This window comes from Sphaeramia orbicularis, chromosome 4 (assembly GCF_902148855.1).
Source record: "Sphaeramia orbicularis chromosome 4, fSphaOr1.1, whole genome shotgun sequence".
NCBI lineage: Eukaryota > Metazoa > Chordata > Actinopteri > Kurtiformes > Apogonidae > Sphaeramia > Sphaeramia orbicularis.
In genome coordinates this window covers 38,096,699-38,115,518 of record NC_043960.1, presented here as the reverse complement: position 1 = coordinate 38,115,518, position 18,820 = coordinate 38,096,699, and the positions used below count along the sequence as shown (strand labels likewise).

The 18,820-nt window shown below is 37.5% G+C and overlaps 1 protein-coding gene across 2 annotated transcripts; it reads left to right on the top strand.

Moving 5' to 3' along the window:
- Nucleotides 1–2,328: 2,328 nt before the first annotated feature.
- Nucleotides 2,329–18,810, top strand: crlf1b (cytokine receptor-like factor 1b). 2 transcript variants are annotated; one of them, XM_030132143.1, is made up of 8 exons: nucleotides 2,329–2,699; nucleotides 8,251–8,529; nucleotides 10,211–10,340; nucleotides 10,556–10,728; nucleotides 13,153–13,310; nucleotides 14,721–14,889; nucleotides 17,039–17,224; nucleotides 18,112–18,810. In XM_030132143.1, exons 1-8 carry the CDS (start codon nucleotides 2,624–2,626, stop codon nucleotides 18,126–18,128), a joined length of 1,188 nt encoding a protein of 395 aa, XP_029988003.1. In that variant the 5' UTR covers nucleotides 2,329–2,623; the 3' UTR covers nucleotides 18,129–18,810. The 2 variants fall into 2 exon arrangements, with proteins under 2 accessions (XP_029988003.1, XP_029988002.1); XM_030132142.1 differs by having other exon boundaries at nucleotides 17,039–17,220; nucleotides 18,112–18,807.
- The last annotated feature ends 10 nt before the right edge of the window (nucleotides 18,811–18,820 follow it).

Genomic DNA, 18,820 nt, shown 5'->3' with positions numbered 1-18,820 from the left:
AGGAGTGATCCCATGGCCCCCCTGGCAAGTCTTCACGCCTGCCCTGGGGGGCCCGCCCCACAGTTTGAGAACCTCTGTAATACACTAAGAAACTATTTAGGCAGGCATAATAATAATAATAATAATAATAATAATAATAATAATAATAATAATAATAATAATAATAATAATAATAATAATAAAGAACAACAACAATAATATTGAGCAAATCCAATAAATGCAATAAACCAAATGACAATAATAATTGTAAAGGGTTATATTAACCCTCCAGTATCCGGGGTGCACCTTCTATGCACACTTTGCATTTTGTTTTAAAAAACTCCATATTATTTTTCACAATTTAAATAAGGTTAGAATTCAAAAGTTGTTCATTTTTGCATGATCTTTAAAATTCTGGCCACCAACTACAATTTGCACATTGCAAACAAAAGAAAATTACAAGACTAGCATCTGTCTCCCAAGTGTGCCTAAAACGCACTATTTCTTCCATTTGATGTGTATGATTAGGGCTGACCTTGATTTACAAAAATAAAATCAAATTAGAGCAGAAAAATTAATCAATATATAATATTTAATAGTTTTATTTGTAAGTGTGCATTTTACGCACACTTGGTGACAGATGTTAGTATTTTTGAAATTTGACCTAGCACCAAAAATAATCATGCAAATGAACCAGTGTTGGAGTTAATCATTGACACATGCCAGGCTGCAAAAACCAAATAATATGTGATTCAGTTTTTATGTCAGTGGTGATTTCTCATAGACTGCAAGGGAAGCCCAGCTCCCCCTAAAATTACAAAAATTAAATGGTTAAATATGTGCGGTTGTGTTGACATTTCATTGACTACAAATGTGTTAGAACATCTCACAGATGAGTTCGTTTAGAATCAGCTTTATCACAAATCAACTGACGCGATGTTGTTCACTTCTCCTCCATTCCCATTGCGCTGTTTTCTCATTCGATCTCTGCTCAGTGCATTTGTCCGTAGACTGCGGGCGTCCATGAACTTCAATGGGACTGAGTGGAACAGTTTTTTTCATTGCGTCAAAACTGGACGGTAATTGGATAAATGCCACGATGTTGTCCCGCCCCCGGACGCCGGGCGTCTCTGGGGGTGAATGGAGCTGTGGGCGGAGCTCGGCCGGGCTGGACACCAGAATCCCACGTGCTGATTGGAGGATCAGTCGAAAGGCTGAATCCCGTTTGATTGACAGCCGTTTTCAGATCTGCTCCTTCACTGACACAGTTCAGTTTAATACCGTCACACATTCTGCTGTGAAATCAGAGAAACCACTACGAAATTACTCGTTCATTTCTTGCACTGTAAATAAAACCCACTCATTGTACTTCCTTGTTTCAATTTAACATAATTTCAGCGTTTTCTTGTTTCAATTACATAATTTAATCATTTCTTGTTCGAGTTTAATATCGTTTTGTAGATAGTTAAATCAGTCATACTGTCGGCTAGGTCGGAGTGAAAGGAGCATCTGTAGTTTAAAAAGGCTGAAGTCTTACACCTGCAACACAATGGGCCAAGGCAGAGAGGACACTGGTCCAGTCCCTGGAAAAGACGCCTACTTGGTACGATAAGGTTACTGAGCATTTTCTTAAAAAGGAACGGAGGGCCGAATTTATATTTAAATAACTTGACAATAAATATATATATTTTTTTATGTAAGCCGACAATGAGCTTCCCCTGTCTGAAAGACGAGCAGCCGCCACTGTTTTATGTAGTATATTGAAAAAAGGATATTTTTTTTGTGTTTTTTTGCATTAAAAAAATGGTTTGTTTACATTACAAACACAGCATTTAAAGGGTTAAAAAAATGTGACAATTATTGAGTATTTGGTATTTTTAGTTATGGCTCAAGTTGATGAAATAGAAAAAAAGTGTAAAAGAATTAAAAACAAACTGTATGAAAATTTTTTGGACATTATTCCACAAGTGTGCCAAAAACGCACACTTGGTGCTTAGTAAGGGCCTTGCTGGACGGGATACCGGAGGGTTAAATTAGTTGGATATAAATACAGACATGGGCTGTTGTGTTGTTGACAGTCTCTCCTTTCTAAACCCAGACACCTCCTTCTCCTTCTCCTCCTTCTTCTCCTTCTGTCGGAGTCTCCGCCGGGTTTCCATGTGGAACATGTTGTGTCACGCTGGTGTTTAGTCCATTTGTCACCCGTGTTGTGTTTTTGTGCTCTGTGGGTGTGTGTTTGTGTGTCTGGGAGGGGACACAACTAATGACTAGTGACTGAGAAAACTAAGGGAGGAGCGAACAGAATGAACCTGAGTGTCGTCTGTGCAGCAGAGACACTGTGGAGGGAAAAGGAAGCAAACCTCGTGTTTCCTCCTGCTGTCCGCTCTCTGCTGCTCCTACACTGGCTGGTTTTGGGGTTTTTTTTCCTGGAACTATTGGATCCAATGTGATTTGGAAACAGGAAGCTCCGCAGAGCCTCCTCTCTTTGACTCCCTCTGTCCCTTTCGCACGACTTTGCTCCAGTTGTCCACAGAAGCAGAGGAAGTGAGCAGGACCCACACACAGGACCCACACACAGGACCCACACACAGGAACATACACAGGAACACACACAGGAACACACACTGGAACACACACTGGAACCATGGTGTCCCTCCTGTGCCTCCTCCTTCTCCTCCTCCTCCTCCTCCTGGCTCCACATGGGTTACTCTCCTCGACACGTAAGTATCAAACTTTGACAAGCACAGCAACTATGTGTGTGTGTGTGTGTGTGTGTGTGTGTGTGTGTGTGTGTGTGTGTGTGTGTGTGTGTGTGTGTGTGTAGTAGATGGATGTCAACAGTATGAGTGTCATCCTCTATGCTGAACTGACAAAACATGTGTATCCACTGGGTTAAATGTGGGGGTTTTTTTGGTTTTTTTTTTGTTTTTTTAATATACATATTTTTTTGAACATTCACAGCTGCTGTTATGGTTGTTACCACCACACCTTTTATGATCATTTTCAATGTAGTTCAACTCCTCAAGTCATAAAGGTAACCACAGACATTTACTCGGCTATTTTAGAAAAAAAAAAAAAAATTACCCCACCTATAATAATGATAGTAGGTGTGTGTGTAGGTGTGCTCTGAAATAGGTTCAGAACTGTGTCTGGGCTTCAGTCAAAACAAGTTCTGTGAAGGATGCTAATTCAGTTTAGTTACAATAAAAGAAAATACTAAACATATCTGTGTCAGTTTTGTCAAATCCAATTAACCCATAAAGACCCAGTTTTACTTTTGGGTCAGTTCCCAAATGAATTTTTCTCTCTATTTAACCTTTCTTAAGTGATTTATCAGCATTCATTATAGCATTATATTCTGCTTTTTTTTTTTTTTTTTTTTTACTGTAAATCATGTGTTTTCCTTCCTTTAATTTGATATATTTAATTTTGATGTTTACGAAAACTCAGTAAATTCAAAGGTTATTATATCAAAACAGAAAAAAAAAACGAAGAAAAAGGGACTTTTTCAGCAAACATATCATTAACTGAACATAAAACTAGCACCTCCATCCACTGTCGTTGATCTAACTCCATGGGTTTTACAATGTTGTTGGAAATGTTAGTGTTTCCACGTTTACTACAGAGCCTCTGAACGTCCAAACGGGTCAAATCTGATGATGATTTATAGCTGAGAAACTGCATTTTACACCAAGTATTTACATGTATTGATAGGATTAGTGGCTCAACGGTGTAAATTCAGTGTAAATCAAATAGTTACCTACATTTAATACCCTGATTATGTAGATGCTCAATAAAGCTGAGAGTTTTTAAAGCAAAATATATTATTAACTAAGCATAAAAGTAGGCATCTAAAATGACTATCATTTGTCAAACTATGTGGGTTTTACTGGTGAATCAATGTTGCAGATGATGACGTTTTCATGGTCACTATGGAGCCTCTGAATGTCCAAATCTGATGACCATGAAAAGATGACAAATTGCATTTTACCTTAATTATTTACATGTATTGATAGGATAAATAGTTAAACAGTTATTAAACAGTTTACATCAGTAGATGCTTTTGGTCATTGGTGGATGTTTTGGTGTTTATGAGTTAATAACAATGGTCTACAAGCAAAATACCTCCAGAATAAATGCAATGAAACTAAGTCTGAGTCACTAATAGAGAAAAATTAAGTCAGAATGTTGGCTGTAGTTTCCAAGATACAGTCTTGGGTCAAAATTGGGTTTTATTTAAAAGGAATATTTGTCTCATAGCTACTAGATCTACTTCAAAACACTGTCTGCACATTACAATGCATTCACTTTTCAGGTTCTTTTTAGTAAAAAATTTATAAATCTATTGTACAAATAAACCAATATATATGTACAATAACACTTTTTCATATGCATTAAAAACATCAGCTAACCAGGACTTTTGTCATTTGTTATTCAATTGCTCTTGTTAAAGTATGTTAGATTTTGCACATTTAATCTCAGAGGTAGATCATTTATAAAAAATAAATAAATAAATGAATAAATAAACAATTGTAAACCAGTGTAACCAGATAAACAGTTGACAGTTTTACATCCTGTTTTGGTTTGTTTCATCAAATTACCCACATCTTATTTGAAGATTACTGTCGTTTCCAAAACAATGAGGGCTTCTTTGATTAGATTAGATTAGATGAGAGTCCAACTAATGAAACGGTGCCAAAAACAATAATTCCTTAATTCCTGCATTTTTCCACTAAAATGATTCCTCATTCAGTGACACCACAGTTGTTATTGGGTGTGATTTTTGTGCCTGGTGGTGAATTAGACTGTGAACAAGGCCTATTAATCACTGTGGAGATGGAGCTGATGAGACAAATTGGACTAAACAGTGTTCATCAGCACCGTTGCATGAAGGAAACTGGAAAAAAAAAGATAATATTCCAAAACATCCGCACACCAGGATGTGAGACTGAGCCACCGATCTGCAAGTCCTGTATTTTGGTGTGTGTACGTACAGTTTTTACACTTTAGACACACACAGTTCAGTCCTGCATCTAGAGTTGTGTGCAGACATACTCAGCGCTGTAGTGGTACATATGTTAGAAGACTTGTCCACCGCCCACCTGGATCATGGATCATAAAACGCTACACATTAACCTGCGTATCTGTGTGAAGCAGCCCACTGGTAACATTTACACACACAGAGGAGGGTTTCTCATGGGCATCAATCATAAAGGAAAAGTTTCAGAACAAGTTTGGAAAGGGTCATTGTATGGAAAAGCATTCAAGGATTTTACTGACAGAGCAGACTGACCTTTCTGAGTGATCCTTCTGGGGCACCATAAATCCACTTCATTACGGGGTCATAAATATGTGCTGGGCTGTGGTGCAGTGCTGCTGCTCTCCTCCTCACACACAAACAATGAGTTTTCTAATGGAGGGCAAGAAATTCAGCTTCAGATGTGTTTGTGGATGTTATAGTTCCACGTTCAGTTCTTCCAGAAATGATCGTCGTATTAAACCAAATTAAATTATTAGTAAATTAAATTGCTGAAACAAACAGCTGCCCATGATCTAATGCAGGAGTCCAATTTATAGAAAAGACAGGTTATAATATGAGATGCACTATAGTAGAAGACAAGTTCCTGTTGGTATCACAAAAAAAAAAATCAAATTCAAAGCACATCTGATGGTTGTAAATGTTATATCCTCCAGATCTAGAATGTTCTATGTTCAGTTTTTTTTTCCTTCGATAAAGATCTTTATAGTTGGTATGTTTTCATATGTTAGGTAAAACGTGGAATTGTATTCTGTAATAGCAGGTGTTTTTATTCCTGCATGAAAACTTAAAAAATACAGTCTTCTTGCTGTGACATAAACTAAGGATCATAAATTAACATCGCTTCATCGCCTCACCGATCAATCGCCTATTTATTAATGTCAGATTTTAATGTCAGTTTTACTAGTTAGTTTTAATGTCAGTATTTGTACATTTTACGCAATGAAAGGCAAGGCAAGTTTATTTATAGGAAATTCAGTGTGTTTTAAAGAAAGAAACATTTAGAAAATAAAAACAAAGTGTTAAAAAAATTACATAACAAAATAATTTTTAAAAAATGGAATTAGAAGAGATAATAGAATTGAATAAATACTTACAAATATATATTAGAAAATTAAAAGAATATGCTGATTTATCCATTTCAATGAGGCTAATAGTGTAATAAGAATAGTTATATAGACTTATATGACTAGAATTCATTTGTACATGAAAAGAGAAATGTTCACTTCAACTTGGAAATGTAGTCTGGTGTCTATAACTGGGTCACATCCAAGCTCTACTGGTGGTTTGTTCCAGTTGTTAAACGCTGCTTCGTCATGTTTAGTTTGGACACTGGGTTCAACTCTTTATTCTAAAAACATCTGTGGATCCAAATGTGGTGCAGACACTAAGACCCAGGCCTTTATACAGGATGTCTGCAGATCCTTAAAAACGCTTACATTTAATTGTCCTAAATTATCCTTAAAATTGATCATTAATCCTTAAATCTGGAGACAGAAGGACTTAAAAATTCTACAGACACAGTAAATGATATTTCTATAAATGCAATTAAGTGTAACAGATCAAAATGGACCCATCAGCAGGAACATCAGTCATGGGGAAATGGAAATGTAATTTTAGCTTCACTGCAATATGGTGAAAAGTGGTTCAAAGGAATAACGATGAGGCCTGTTGTGGTGTTATTTTCATGACTCGAAGGTCTTAAATATGGCCTTGAAAAACATCTTTAAGTCATAAATTTGGCTTCCTCTGACCTGCAGATACCCTGGTTATGTGAAGTTGTAGAAAACAAACAGTATTTATGGACAATATTAGCATAAGAATAGAGCTGCAGCTGTCAATTATTTTTGTAATCAGTTAGTCTATTGAGTATTATCTTTGATTCGATTCAATTAAACTGTTATTTGTATAGAAGAAAAAAATAGTGAAAATGTGAAAATGACAAATAACTTGTCCTTTATTCTTGAACCAGCTGAAACAAACACAAAAAGTATATAAAAGTAAAAGCATAATAACAGTATAAAAGTATATAAAAAATCTATAGGCATACAGAAATAACAACAATAACATAAAAGTATATATAAAATCTCTCTCTCTCTCTCTCTCTCTCTCTCTCTCTCTCTCTCTATCTATCTATCTATCTATCTATCTATCTATCTAAACAACAACAAATAAGTCAAATGACATCTGCAAACACATAGCGTCATGTGCGTCACAATAAGCGTCCGTGTGAAACACAACAGTGAAAACAGTTTTTACCAGCAGCAAAATTAAGGAAACAAGGCTCTGATTTATGAAAATTGTATTGAATATTTTTTTAAATCGATTTGAGTTGATTAATTGATGAATCGTTTCTGCTCTACATTAAAATATCACCAGACACACACTTAATCCTATCTACCTTTTCCAGTTATATGATTGCACAGACTAACATAGTGGTTGTGATTCAGTGCAACCATCAGTTGTCAATGATAGCATTGTGATGATTGTCATATTAGTAAAAGAAAAGAGATTAAATCCACAGTTTTGATCTTTGTTTTCAGCTTAACCCTTAGATGCATAAGTGGGTCAAAACGACCCAGTGAGGATGTTTTTTTTGTAATATCTTTGTCATGAAAAGTTATTATTTTATTTTCCAGGTATTCCTCGAAAAACATGTTATTGACATCATGCTATTTAAATTCTTAATTTACCTTTAATAGATTTTGTGAAATTATAGTTTTGTATGACTAGCCCAAGCTTCCATAGGTAGGTCAAAAATAATTCATTTTCAATGGAATTTCATCTGGACATTCTATAGCAAAACCAAAGGACTCACTCACTCACTCACTCACTCACTCACTCACTCACTCACTCACTCACTCACTCACTCACCTGTTGCTGTTATATACTATATATTATATATATTTGATGTTAAAATGTTCAAAATATTGAAAATTTTTTTTTTAAATTGTTAAAAATGTTAAAAAACTAAACATAAAAATTATTTCAAGCATGAAATCATTCTTTTGTGCATGAAAATATAACATCGATTATTTTTAACACGACAAATTGACAAACGTGGCATAAAAATACATAAACACATTGATGTGAAAAAGAGTGTAGGGTCCAGACACTCAGACATCTAAGGGTTAAATCCGCCAAAATAAATATATCGGAGTTGCTTGAGATAAGTGTTGTCAGTTCTGTCTAATATTCATGACCCGCTGTGTGTGTGTGTTTGTAAAACTCAGATGTTGCAGTGATTTCCCCGCAGGATCCCGTCCTGCGCATCGGCTCCAGTCTGACGGCCTCTTGCGTGCTCAGTCCTGACTTCGACCTCCCTGCCACCTCGCTGTACTGGACGCTGAACGGGGTGCGTCTGCCCGGTAGCTCCTATAGCGTGGTGAGCTCAGACGTCTTGAGTGTCACCCTTCACAGCCTCAGCGGCTCGCGGCAGCAGTCTGGAGACAACCTGATGTGTCACGGAGCAGACGGACAGATCCTGGCCGGGTCCTGTCTGTATGTGGGCAGTAAGTACAGGCTTTTCTGTCTGCATGAGGAGGAAAAAGGTTCAATCATACATTTCATGCCTAATTTGACTCTTTTTAGAGTTAACCTTCAAAACCCTAAGCCTAAAACTGACTTTTTTTTCTTACTTTGATGAACTAAAAGGTTAGAAAATATGCTGTGAGTGAGTCCCTTTGCCCATTTTTCCAGAGTACTTTTTTTCCAGACCTTTAAAAATCTAGAAATCATTTACAATTTTCTGCATGTTATAATGCTGCTAAAATGGCTTATTCTCCAGCTTCTAGTACAGGCATGAGTGAAATTACCGTAATGACCCAATAAAATCTATAAATCACAACGCCTCAGGGTTAAGAAACTGTAGGAATTTTTCCAATTGTACAAACAGTGAAAGAGTTACAGCCATCCAAACTGCGTATGTGCAGGGTGTGTCAGCAATGACACGTCAGGTTTTAAAACAGGGCTCTTATTTTCTTTCATGGGCCACATTCAGCCCGATTTGATCTCAAGTGAGCTGGACCAGAAAAATAATAGCATGATAAACGATAAATACTGACAACCCCAAAATTTTTTTTTTTTTTTTTTTTTTTAGTGTAAAAATCCTGATTAAAAATGATGAAAATACTTACTTTTATAAACTATCCAAACTACAAAAGATGTGAATAACCTGAAAAAACTGAAATTTCTTAAGAATACTAAGTGCAATTTTAACAATATTCTGCCTCAACTTATCATTTCTACATGTGCATTATGGATCGGATCTACAAAGATACTAAACACTTAGTAACAGGTAGAAAATTGTTAAACTTGTACTTAATTTTCTTTAGACTTTTCAGGTGGTTCATATTTGTTCAGGTTATTCACATTTTATTGTTACAGGATAGTTTATAAATGCAAATATTTTCATTATTTAATGTTATTTTTGGCACTAAAACAAAGACAAAAAATTTGAAGTTGTCATTATTTATAGGCATAGTGTAATATAATTTTATTTTCACATCAAACCAAGAAGAAAACATGGAGTCATTATTTTTTGTAGGTTATTCTGCTATGATTTTACTTGAGATCATATTAGTCTGTATGTGGAACCTTATGTAAAATGAGTTCAACAGCCTTGACTGTGGAATTTTAACACTTTGCAAATTCATCCCACGGGCCGGATTGGAACCTTTCCATTTGGCCCCCGGGCTGCATGTCTGAGACCCTTGTTTTAAAGAGTTAAGCGTTTCTATATAAAATCACAACTGACCAGTATAATGTTATGGGTTTGGAAGCTCTAGTATTTGGGAATCTGAAAGTACAAAATCTCATTAGACTTAGACACAGACAATGTGTCCTGTGAATTTTCTTTTCATTTTTCAGTGCAAGTGAAAGCCTTTGATGATAATCCGTCTGTCTGTGCAAATCCTGTTGTATAACTAACCTGCTTTTTAATGCAGATTTAATAAATCTTCACATAAATGGTTCTTATGATGTTGTTGTTTTTTTGGTCCTTAATAGCCAGAATCAAGGTCACGCTCAGTAAATCACAAAGAAATACTTAGATGTTCCTCATGTCAGTCTGTTAGACTATTTTCATGTGTTGATTCCAGTGTGAAGTGGTGAAATATCTTTCAAGGTCAGCTTTAAAATCTAGTCCGTCTCCTTGTCTCCTGGTGCTTCTCATTGCTGTATCTTTTTCCACAGTGCCTCCAGAAAAGCCAGTCAATTTAACGTGCTGGTCCCGCAACGCTAAGGACCTGAGCTGCAAATGGAGCCCGGGGGGGCAGGGCGAGACCCACATCCGAACCAAATACACCCTCAAGTACAAATTGAGGTGAGCGCCTCAGACAGACCTGGATCACCTAAAGCAACTGCAACCTCGTCCAACACCACTCAGGTAGACTAGCAACAAATGTGCAGTATTAGCCCCAACAGTGTAGAGGCTGCAGTATGTTGTTCTACTTCTGTCACTGTTCTCAGTAGACAATGGGATAAAAAAGTACCAGGTTGTTTGTTTGGTCATGTTGTTTGTGTTTTGTTTTTGTTCAGGTGGTATGAGAGAGAGGAGGAGTGTGGGAATTATAGAACAGGGAAGCAGCGTTATTCTTGTTACATCCCCCGCAATCCAGCCCTGTTTACTCCCTACGAGATCTGGGTGGAAGCAGCCAATCAGCTGGGCTCTGCCACCTCTGACATCACCACCCTGGACATCCTGGATGTAGGTGAGTGAGGGACGGCCTCTGAAGGTTTCTGAAAATGTTTGTCAACTTTCCTATCCTTTCCTTTCCTTTCTTTCCTTTCCTTTCCTTTTCCTTTCCTTTCCTTTCCTTTCCTTTCCTTTCCTTTCTTTCCTTTCTTTTCGTTTCTTTTCTTTTTGTTTCTTTTCTTTTCCTTTTCTTTCCCTTCCCTTCCTTTCTTTTCTTTTCTTTCCCTTCCCTTCCTTTCTTTTCTTTTCTTTTCTTTTCTTTCCCTTTCTTTCTTTTCTTTTCCTTTCCTTTCCTTTCCCTTCCTTCCTTTTCGTTTCTTTTCGTTTCTTTTTCGTTTCTTTTCTTTTCGTTTCGTTTCTTTTCTTTTCTTTTCTTTTCTTTTCTTTTCTTTTTGTTTCTTTTCTTTTCCTTTTCTTTCCTTTCCTTTCCTTTTCCTCTCCTCTCCTCTCCTCTCCTCTCCTTTCTCCTCCTCCTCTTTGTCTGCAGATCTCCTGCATATGGCTAACACACTTTGCTATGGGAGAGGGGATTTATTTTTATGGTGCACTCCCTCCAACAGTATTATGGCTTCTGGCTGCAACTTTCAAAGATAAAGTGTTTAGTTGTAAAAGTTAACAGCACAGCAGGCGCCTCTCAGGTAATGGCTTCACAGGTAACTCATTGAGAATATAAGATGATATATGAGCCCTAGTTGCTTATTTCATACATTTTCTTCAACTTTAATGTAATCTCATAGCCTTGTGTCCTCCAGTGAATGCCACATTTGGAAAACAGAGTTTATTGTCCGTGACTGAGCATCCACTCCCTCAGTTCATTGTCACCCCACACTGACAAACAGATCACTTTGAGCCTGTGTGTGGGCTGAAGGAGAAGGAGGAGCAGTGTTATTATATGAGGCGCATTAATTAGCTTGTGTGCATCTCCATATCCTAACCAGCAAAACAGGGAAAATGCAACCTGCTGAAAGCTGCAAGTGCTTCTCTTTTGTGATATATTTGACCTTCGACTTTAAAGAACATCTTTGTTCATTAATGAGTGAAGTAAAAAAAAACAACCTAAGCTGGCAAAGCTGTAAACAACACTGAAGCCAGTCAGAATGTCTCAAACAAAGTCCTACAAACACTTTTACAAGACGTTTTAATAAGTTCTTCCTCTTCCGTTGTCTCATTTCACTTTATCTCAACCTGTGTTTTTGCCTCCAATAAAGCTTTTGATTTGTTTTACTGCAGTAAGTTAAGGTTTCAGCTGATATCGACTGAGGACACAGTGAAACAGGAGGCAGTGAGTGGCCTGCACTAAAGCAGGGACGCACGTCTCACCAAACACTCAAATAACATGTTAATTATTTTTTTCAGCCTTTTTTTTTAAATTTTGGTAATTCTATTCATTTATTTATATTTATTCATTTTGTACCTTCCCCCTGATAAAAACAGTTTTGAGACACATTAGTGAGTTGCAATATGGGTGATTTCTAAAGCTTAAACCACACTAGAATCCCCAAACAACCTATTAAAAAGGAACATTCTGGTCATTTATTTGTACCTTCCTCCTGAGGCGATGGGATTGCTATTGTCTTATGGGAGCTAAAGGAATGACACTTTCTACTAGATGTGCAGTAGAATCTCAAAAAACATGACAGTAGCAAGTTGTGTTAAAATGTGGAACAGGGAAATGCACTGATGAGGTTGAGGATCACATGCAATGTCACATCCTGTTTGTTGGATTGGGATAGTTTTTATACTCTTTTGTGCAAATTAATGACCAGAATGTTCCTTTTTAATAAGGTGTTTGGGGATTCTAGTGTGGTTAAAGCTTTAGAAATGACCCATATTGCAACACAGTAATGTGCCTCAAAACTGTTTTTATCTGGTAAACATTACAAACACACAAGCTGAAATAACGCTAGTGATGCCATTGAGTTTGTTTTGGGACAAGCACATTAAGCATTAAACACAACATCTGGTCCTACAAGTGATAGGCTGGCTGTTACACTATATTTTATGAAAAAAGTGTTTTTATTGTAGATTTTCCAGACTAGCCTCTTTTTGTTTTCTCACTAGTTTTCATGGGATTAGAGAGGAAAATAAAATAAAACAATAGACACGGACAATTGGTTAAGATAACCCAAGGACACACAAACAATTTTCACAGTAAAACCAACATAGTATAAATGAATGCTGAATCTTAACAAGTGTTAGAATGTAAATATGTATCAGGAATTTCCAAAAACACATTAAAACTTGTACGTGAGCAGATGGTCGTTAATGATGCAGTATTAATAATCCTTGTCTTTGTTGATTAGATAAATGATGTGGTGTAATGTTTGTTTGTGGCTGTTGTTTCAGTCTGTCTCTGCTGTATGTACTGTAAATGCAGACACGCACACACAGACAGACAGGCAGACAGACAGGCAGTAAACCGTGGTCTTCCTGTGTGCAGTGACCACAGACGCTCCCGCCAACGTCCAGGTGAGTCGTGTCGGCGACCTGGAGGACCAGCTGACGGTCCGCTGGGCCAGCCCCCCTGAGCTCAAAGACATCCTATTTCAGGCCAAATATCAGATACGCTACAGACTGGAGGACAGCACTGAGTGGAAGGTAGAACACACACCGACACACACATACACACACACACACACACTCTAACACATACTTCTCTCTGCGGTGTTGACACTTCTGACACTTCACTGGAAACATCTGAAGTGCAGAACTGACTCAACATTTAAATGATGAACATAAAAGTTGCCTCTTCTGCATCTTTAGACTCTTTTCTTGTGATTTCATTGAAAAGAACGTCTTACTCATTGAAAACCTTGACAGCTGCCACTTATTCACCGCTGGAAAACTGAAACCTGGCTTTCATCCAGACGTGTGGAAGTAGAGCTCCTAGAAACTGCTGTTTCTCAAACCGTTTCTTTGATGTTTTCTGGTCTGAGCTGAACACCAAGGATTTCCTCATTATGTTCTTTCTCTTCTCTGTGTACATACAGTATGCTTGTGGCTACATTTAACTGAAATATAGTTGCTTCAGTTTTAATATTAAAAAAGGAAGAACAAGTAATAATAAGACTTAGAGGTATTTTTATAGTGACTTCTAAATGAATTTGATCTGCATTTAACCATTCCCAATTCATGTATCACCATGGATTGTAATATTATCCTCTGCATTTTGCGTTTTGTTTTGCGAAAAATCATGTATTTTCCTGTATTTAATTCACTCATCATGTAGATTTCAAAGGGTATTATATCAAAATAGAGAAAACAGAAGAAAAAGTGACTTGCAGTTAAATGTATGGTTTACTGAACATAAAGATAAGTGTATACAACCACTGTCATTTGTCATACTACATTTTTATTATTATAACTTTTATTTAACCAGGAAAAAAAGCTCATTGAGAGTGTCCTGGCCAAGACAGCAGCAGCAGAAGTTACACAAAATGGAAATCACTTCCATACATCCACACTAATATACATAAACACAATGAAAGTCAGTGCTAAAAACAAACTTAAAACTGATAAGAACATACATATAAAACATCACCATTATTTTAAAAGGTACTAAAAGTATAAACACAATGTTCCTTAAAAGTATCTGAAAGCCGAACCCAATTCAATCAATTGGAAAAACATCTACACCCACATTTGTCCTTTTCCCATTGATTTAAAATGACTTTGAATGTATTAAAAGAGACCAGTTCCTTCAGTTTAATGAGTGTTATTAAATGTTTCAGATGATGACAGTGTTTCTATATTCACAACAGAGCCTCTGAATGTCCAAATGGGTCATATCTGATGCTGCTGAAAAGCTGAGAAACTGCATTTTATCCAACATTTTACATCAGCACATGCTTTTGGTCCCTGGCAGCTGTTTAGGTCTTAAAGGGTTCATGAGTGCTTGAAGCTTAAACTTGACATAAAATGCAAAAATGCATCAGATCTCAAAGGACGACTCTAAGGGTTTTGTCTATGTCACTGTCGTTGTTCCATGACCTGTGTTCCCTCTCCAAGGTGGTGGATGATATCGGGAACCAGACGTCATGTCGTCTGGCAGGCCTCCAGCCCGGTACCGTTTATTTTGTCCAGGTAAGGTGTAGACCGGTGGGCATCTACGGCTCCAGGAAACCCGGCATTTGGAGCGAGTGGAGCCACCCGACGGCCGCCTCCACACCGAGCAGCGGTGAGTCCTCATGGCACTGAAATGAAAAGAAATAGTTAGTTTACACATATGTGAGTGAGGGACAACATTCGCAGGACTGTGCATTATGTTTGTGCTTTCTGGATGAAAAACACCAACTGTTTTAAAGTGTCTCCTTTCAAAGGCCGCCTCATGGATTAAATTGCTTTTAAATGTTTCTCAAACATCATAAATCTTGACTGTTCGTTCCTTTCTAATAATGAACCTTTCATAGCCAATTAAAGCCAGAAAAACAATGTCCTTATCCCTGATTCAACATCCTGAACAAACAGATCCAAACCGCATGTGACCTGAGAGGAACCAAACATCAATAGGCATGATACCTTGATAGAGATCTTTCAGCAGAGGATTAGAGGGAACTGCAAAGAGCCAGCGGGACATTTGATAGATTTTTGTCGTCAGCTTCAAAGATTGATCGAGTTAAAAAGCTGGTTGTCTGTCCGCGGCACACACAGGGCTGTAAAGCCTGAGTGGAAGCAGGTTTTGGGAACAGGAGGAGCAGATAATGAGTTACATAGGTTATGTGGTATTTACTCCCCAGAGGGAGGAAGTCGTTATCAGGCTCTGTTGTTTGCCATATAGAATTGACTGTGGCAGACTTTTGACTTTCAGTAGCCTTTCCTCCCCAGTAGTAACCACATCACCTTCACAGTTTGGATATTTAGATGCAGCAACTTCATTTACTTGTTTGGTGATTTTCATACTCACTTACTCTCTATTTTATGCTCGTTTTGGTTGGCAAGTAAAAACATGACGTGAAATAAAGAACATGAGCAGTGGTTTTAGAGCTACTGTGACACATGACGTAATGAATAACTTTTATTATTTGCTCCTGATGAGAGGTTTGTAGAGGTTTATAGAATTCACCAATGCAATTATGAGTAACTTAGTATGATATTCAGTGTCCCTTTCACTATTAAGAATGCAGAAATATTTTCTTAATCAAAGAAATCAAGGAGATTGAATCATTAATGTTCATTTAGTAAGTGAGTGCTCCTTATTTGTCAGATATGTAGATTTTTATTATAAGTTTCATGTAATGTTGAGCGATAAATAGTACTTTTGTTGTCACCATATAAACTTGCAAACTATGCACAATAGACTGCCTGAAATGCAACGAGTAAAGAAAAATGAAAAGGAATGCAAAACTCTGCTAAAGGAGTTAAATTCCCCACAAAAACACACAACATCACACTGGCCTCATGGAGATAATGATTCACAACTGTGCCCTTGACCTTTGAAGTTTAAACTTTATGTATAATTAGATCTTGAGACTATACATTTATGAGGTTAATTTGAATAAATTAGATGAATTCTGACTAAGATCTGACTTTTTTTTCATTTATAAGAGGACATTTAGGGATTTTTTTTTTTCTTAAACTTGACCTCTGACCTATAACGGCCAAAAAGTAACCGTCTACATTCACTGTCATCAAGAACTCGCACAAAAAAACAGAATGAGTTGTTCAAAATTATAGATGTTAGACTGCAAACAGGCAAATAATGAGAAAGCAAATGCTCTCTCTTTGTTGTCAGATAAGCGTGTTTTTTTCTTATTTAATTCCTTTTTTTCCACAGAGGATTATTTTGACATTTGTATCAGATAATTCACTTCTATTTAGTGCTGATGATAAAGTCTATTTTCATTGTCAGTATAGTACGTACTTGCGCAATAAACACATTGCAAAAGACTGCCTGACATGCAATGAATAACGAAAAACATAAATAAATCAGTGACTGAATTGCTATTTGAATAAATAATTCTGTTTATTTGGTTGTAATTTATTCCTGCCATCATAACATTGAACAGATTTTCCTCATATTGTGCAGGCCAATACTCCAAAAGTCTGAACTGACAAAGATGTGATGGACATTTCTGTTTTTTGTTCTAATCATGAACACTTATTAGATTAGAGCAGAACGTCAGATCTGTTTCATTTACTTCATGTCGTAATCCACTCAGTATCAGTGATGCTGCTTCCTGAACTCTACGCTGTGAATGTGTGTAATCTGTGTGAGATGTGTCCGACGTGTAACCTTGACGCTGTTCTTCACATTCTCTGTCTTCCCTTTGTCTCCCCTCTTCCTCCTTCTCCTCATCACCCCACCCCACCCCCCACTCCTCCTCCAGAGCGCCTGCAGAGTGGCTCGTGTGATCCTAAGCCTGGCGATCAGAACTCCACCCTGCGTCGAGAACTCAAGCAGTTCTTCGGTTGGGTCCGCAAGCACGCGTATGGCTGCAGCGGCATGTCAATCAAACTGTACGACCAGTGGAGGGTGTGGCTGCAGAAATCGCATAAAACAGGCAACCAGGTAGGTAAGCACAATTTCTCTCTCTCTCCTGTTTCCCTCTCCATGATCTGGGCTAAACCTCTCTCACTCACACACACACTGTTTCTGAGTCAAACACAAACAGCCTCTGCTGCATCACTGTCTTGAACTGAATTTCTGACCCTGCCTTTGTTATGCCATGTGGTCAGTATTTCAACAAACACAAGGACAGATTTCTCTTGAACTGGCTCTGTGAAGTCTCAGCCCGTACTTTATGATCAGGTAAAATGTGCGGTTTTGACTTTACTGGCCCAGAAGTGGAAGCATAAAAGTAGATACGCTCTCAGTTGTGCACTCTGCGTTTTATTACATATTTTTAACAATGTGGACTTCTGATCTTCTGCTGACAACCACAACAAAAAGAAATGAACATGTAAATGTAATTAACAGCCCACTGTAGTGCGTCCCTTTTTTGTTTTGTTCTGTCTTGGCATGAGGAGTCCCTTTCACCAAAAATAACTCAGGCCAAATGGCAGGCAGAGCTCCGGCATCGGCTGTGTATTTATGTGACTTTGTGAACAGTTGAAATCCTTCAGCCACTTCCTCTGCTCAGTCCTTGAACTCACAGAAACCTTCAGTCTACCTGACTCAATTAGCTCAGCAGGCTCCGTTTTTTTCCCTTTATAGGGCACACGCTGTCGCTTGAATAATGTCTTTGTTCACGAAGCATGACAGGCTCCCATCGATTACCTTAAGGGAAAGGTAACAGGGGGTGGAAACAATACAGCAGGAATAAGAAAAGAGGTGACGCAAAGACAGACAGAAGTACCATCCAGGCAGAGAAACAGAATCTCTACAGCGATGACTGTGAATTACAATGATTTTTTTTTCTGTTTAATTGTCCCAGTATGAAACATCTGCTTGTCTTTTTAGATTCTACAAGACGATAATTCATAGCACAGCCGTTCAGCACGGCTGTGGTGTTGAATTCACGAACAGCTTCAAGAAACACTGACAGATAACTGGCCCCGGGAGCCCCAGCTGCGTGAGAGGTCCAACGCCCCAGCTGAGGGATACCGCAGTGTTTGGTCTTAACAGTCTTAACTTGAGTTTAAAGGACCCGTGTGGAAGATAACTGAAGTGAAACAATGCAGCATTTTTCTGCTCTTTCAGCTGGTCAGATCTGTTAGATGTCTTCGCACAAACACAAATGTTCAATCCCTCAGTGTTCGCACTTACAATAAGTTACAATTTCCTTACAGTAGAAACAGTTCCCACTTCTTCTTAACTTACTATTGACCTTATGGCAATTTTATATCAAACATTAAACTAAGCATTAATAATGAATTGCACAGTAAGAAAATGACAAAGCTGCTCACTAACACAGCTTAAAGTTAAGCATCTGTCATCAAGCAATGTAAAAAGTTTGTTTTATACCCATTCATGAAGCTGTTGGACCAGCATGAATGCATCATAAGCTAAAGTCTCTGTTCATGTTGTTCTGTATCTGTTTTTGACTTTTGTTTTTTTTTTTTTAATGTTTGATGTTTCTGTAACTGCTTTTTAAAAATGTGGAATTTAAGTTATATTATTATTTTACTTTATCAATGACATGTCAAAAATTGTAAAGTAAAAAGCAAAA

Excerpts from the sequence above, each read along its gene's own strand:
- crlf1b (XM_030132142.1), top strand. The coding sequence starts at position 2,624 with ATGGTGTCCCTCCTGTGCCTCCTCCTTCTCCTCCTCCTCCTCCTCCTG. Across the intron at positions 13,311-14,720 it reads AGGACAGCACTGAGTGGAAG|GTGGTGGATGATATCGGGAA; the intron begins GTAGAACACACA and ends TCCCTCTCCAAG. Across the intron at positions 17,221-18,111 it reads CGCATAAAACAGGCAACCAG|ATTCTACAAGACGATAATTC; the intron begins GTAGGTAAGCAC and ends TTGTCTTTTTAG.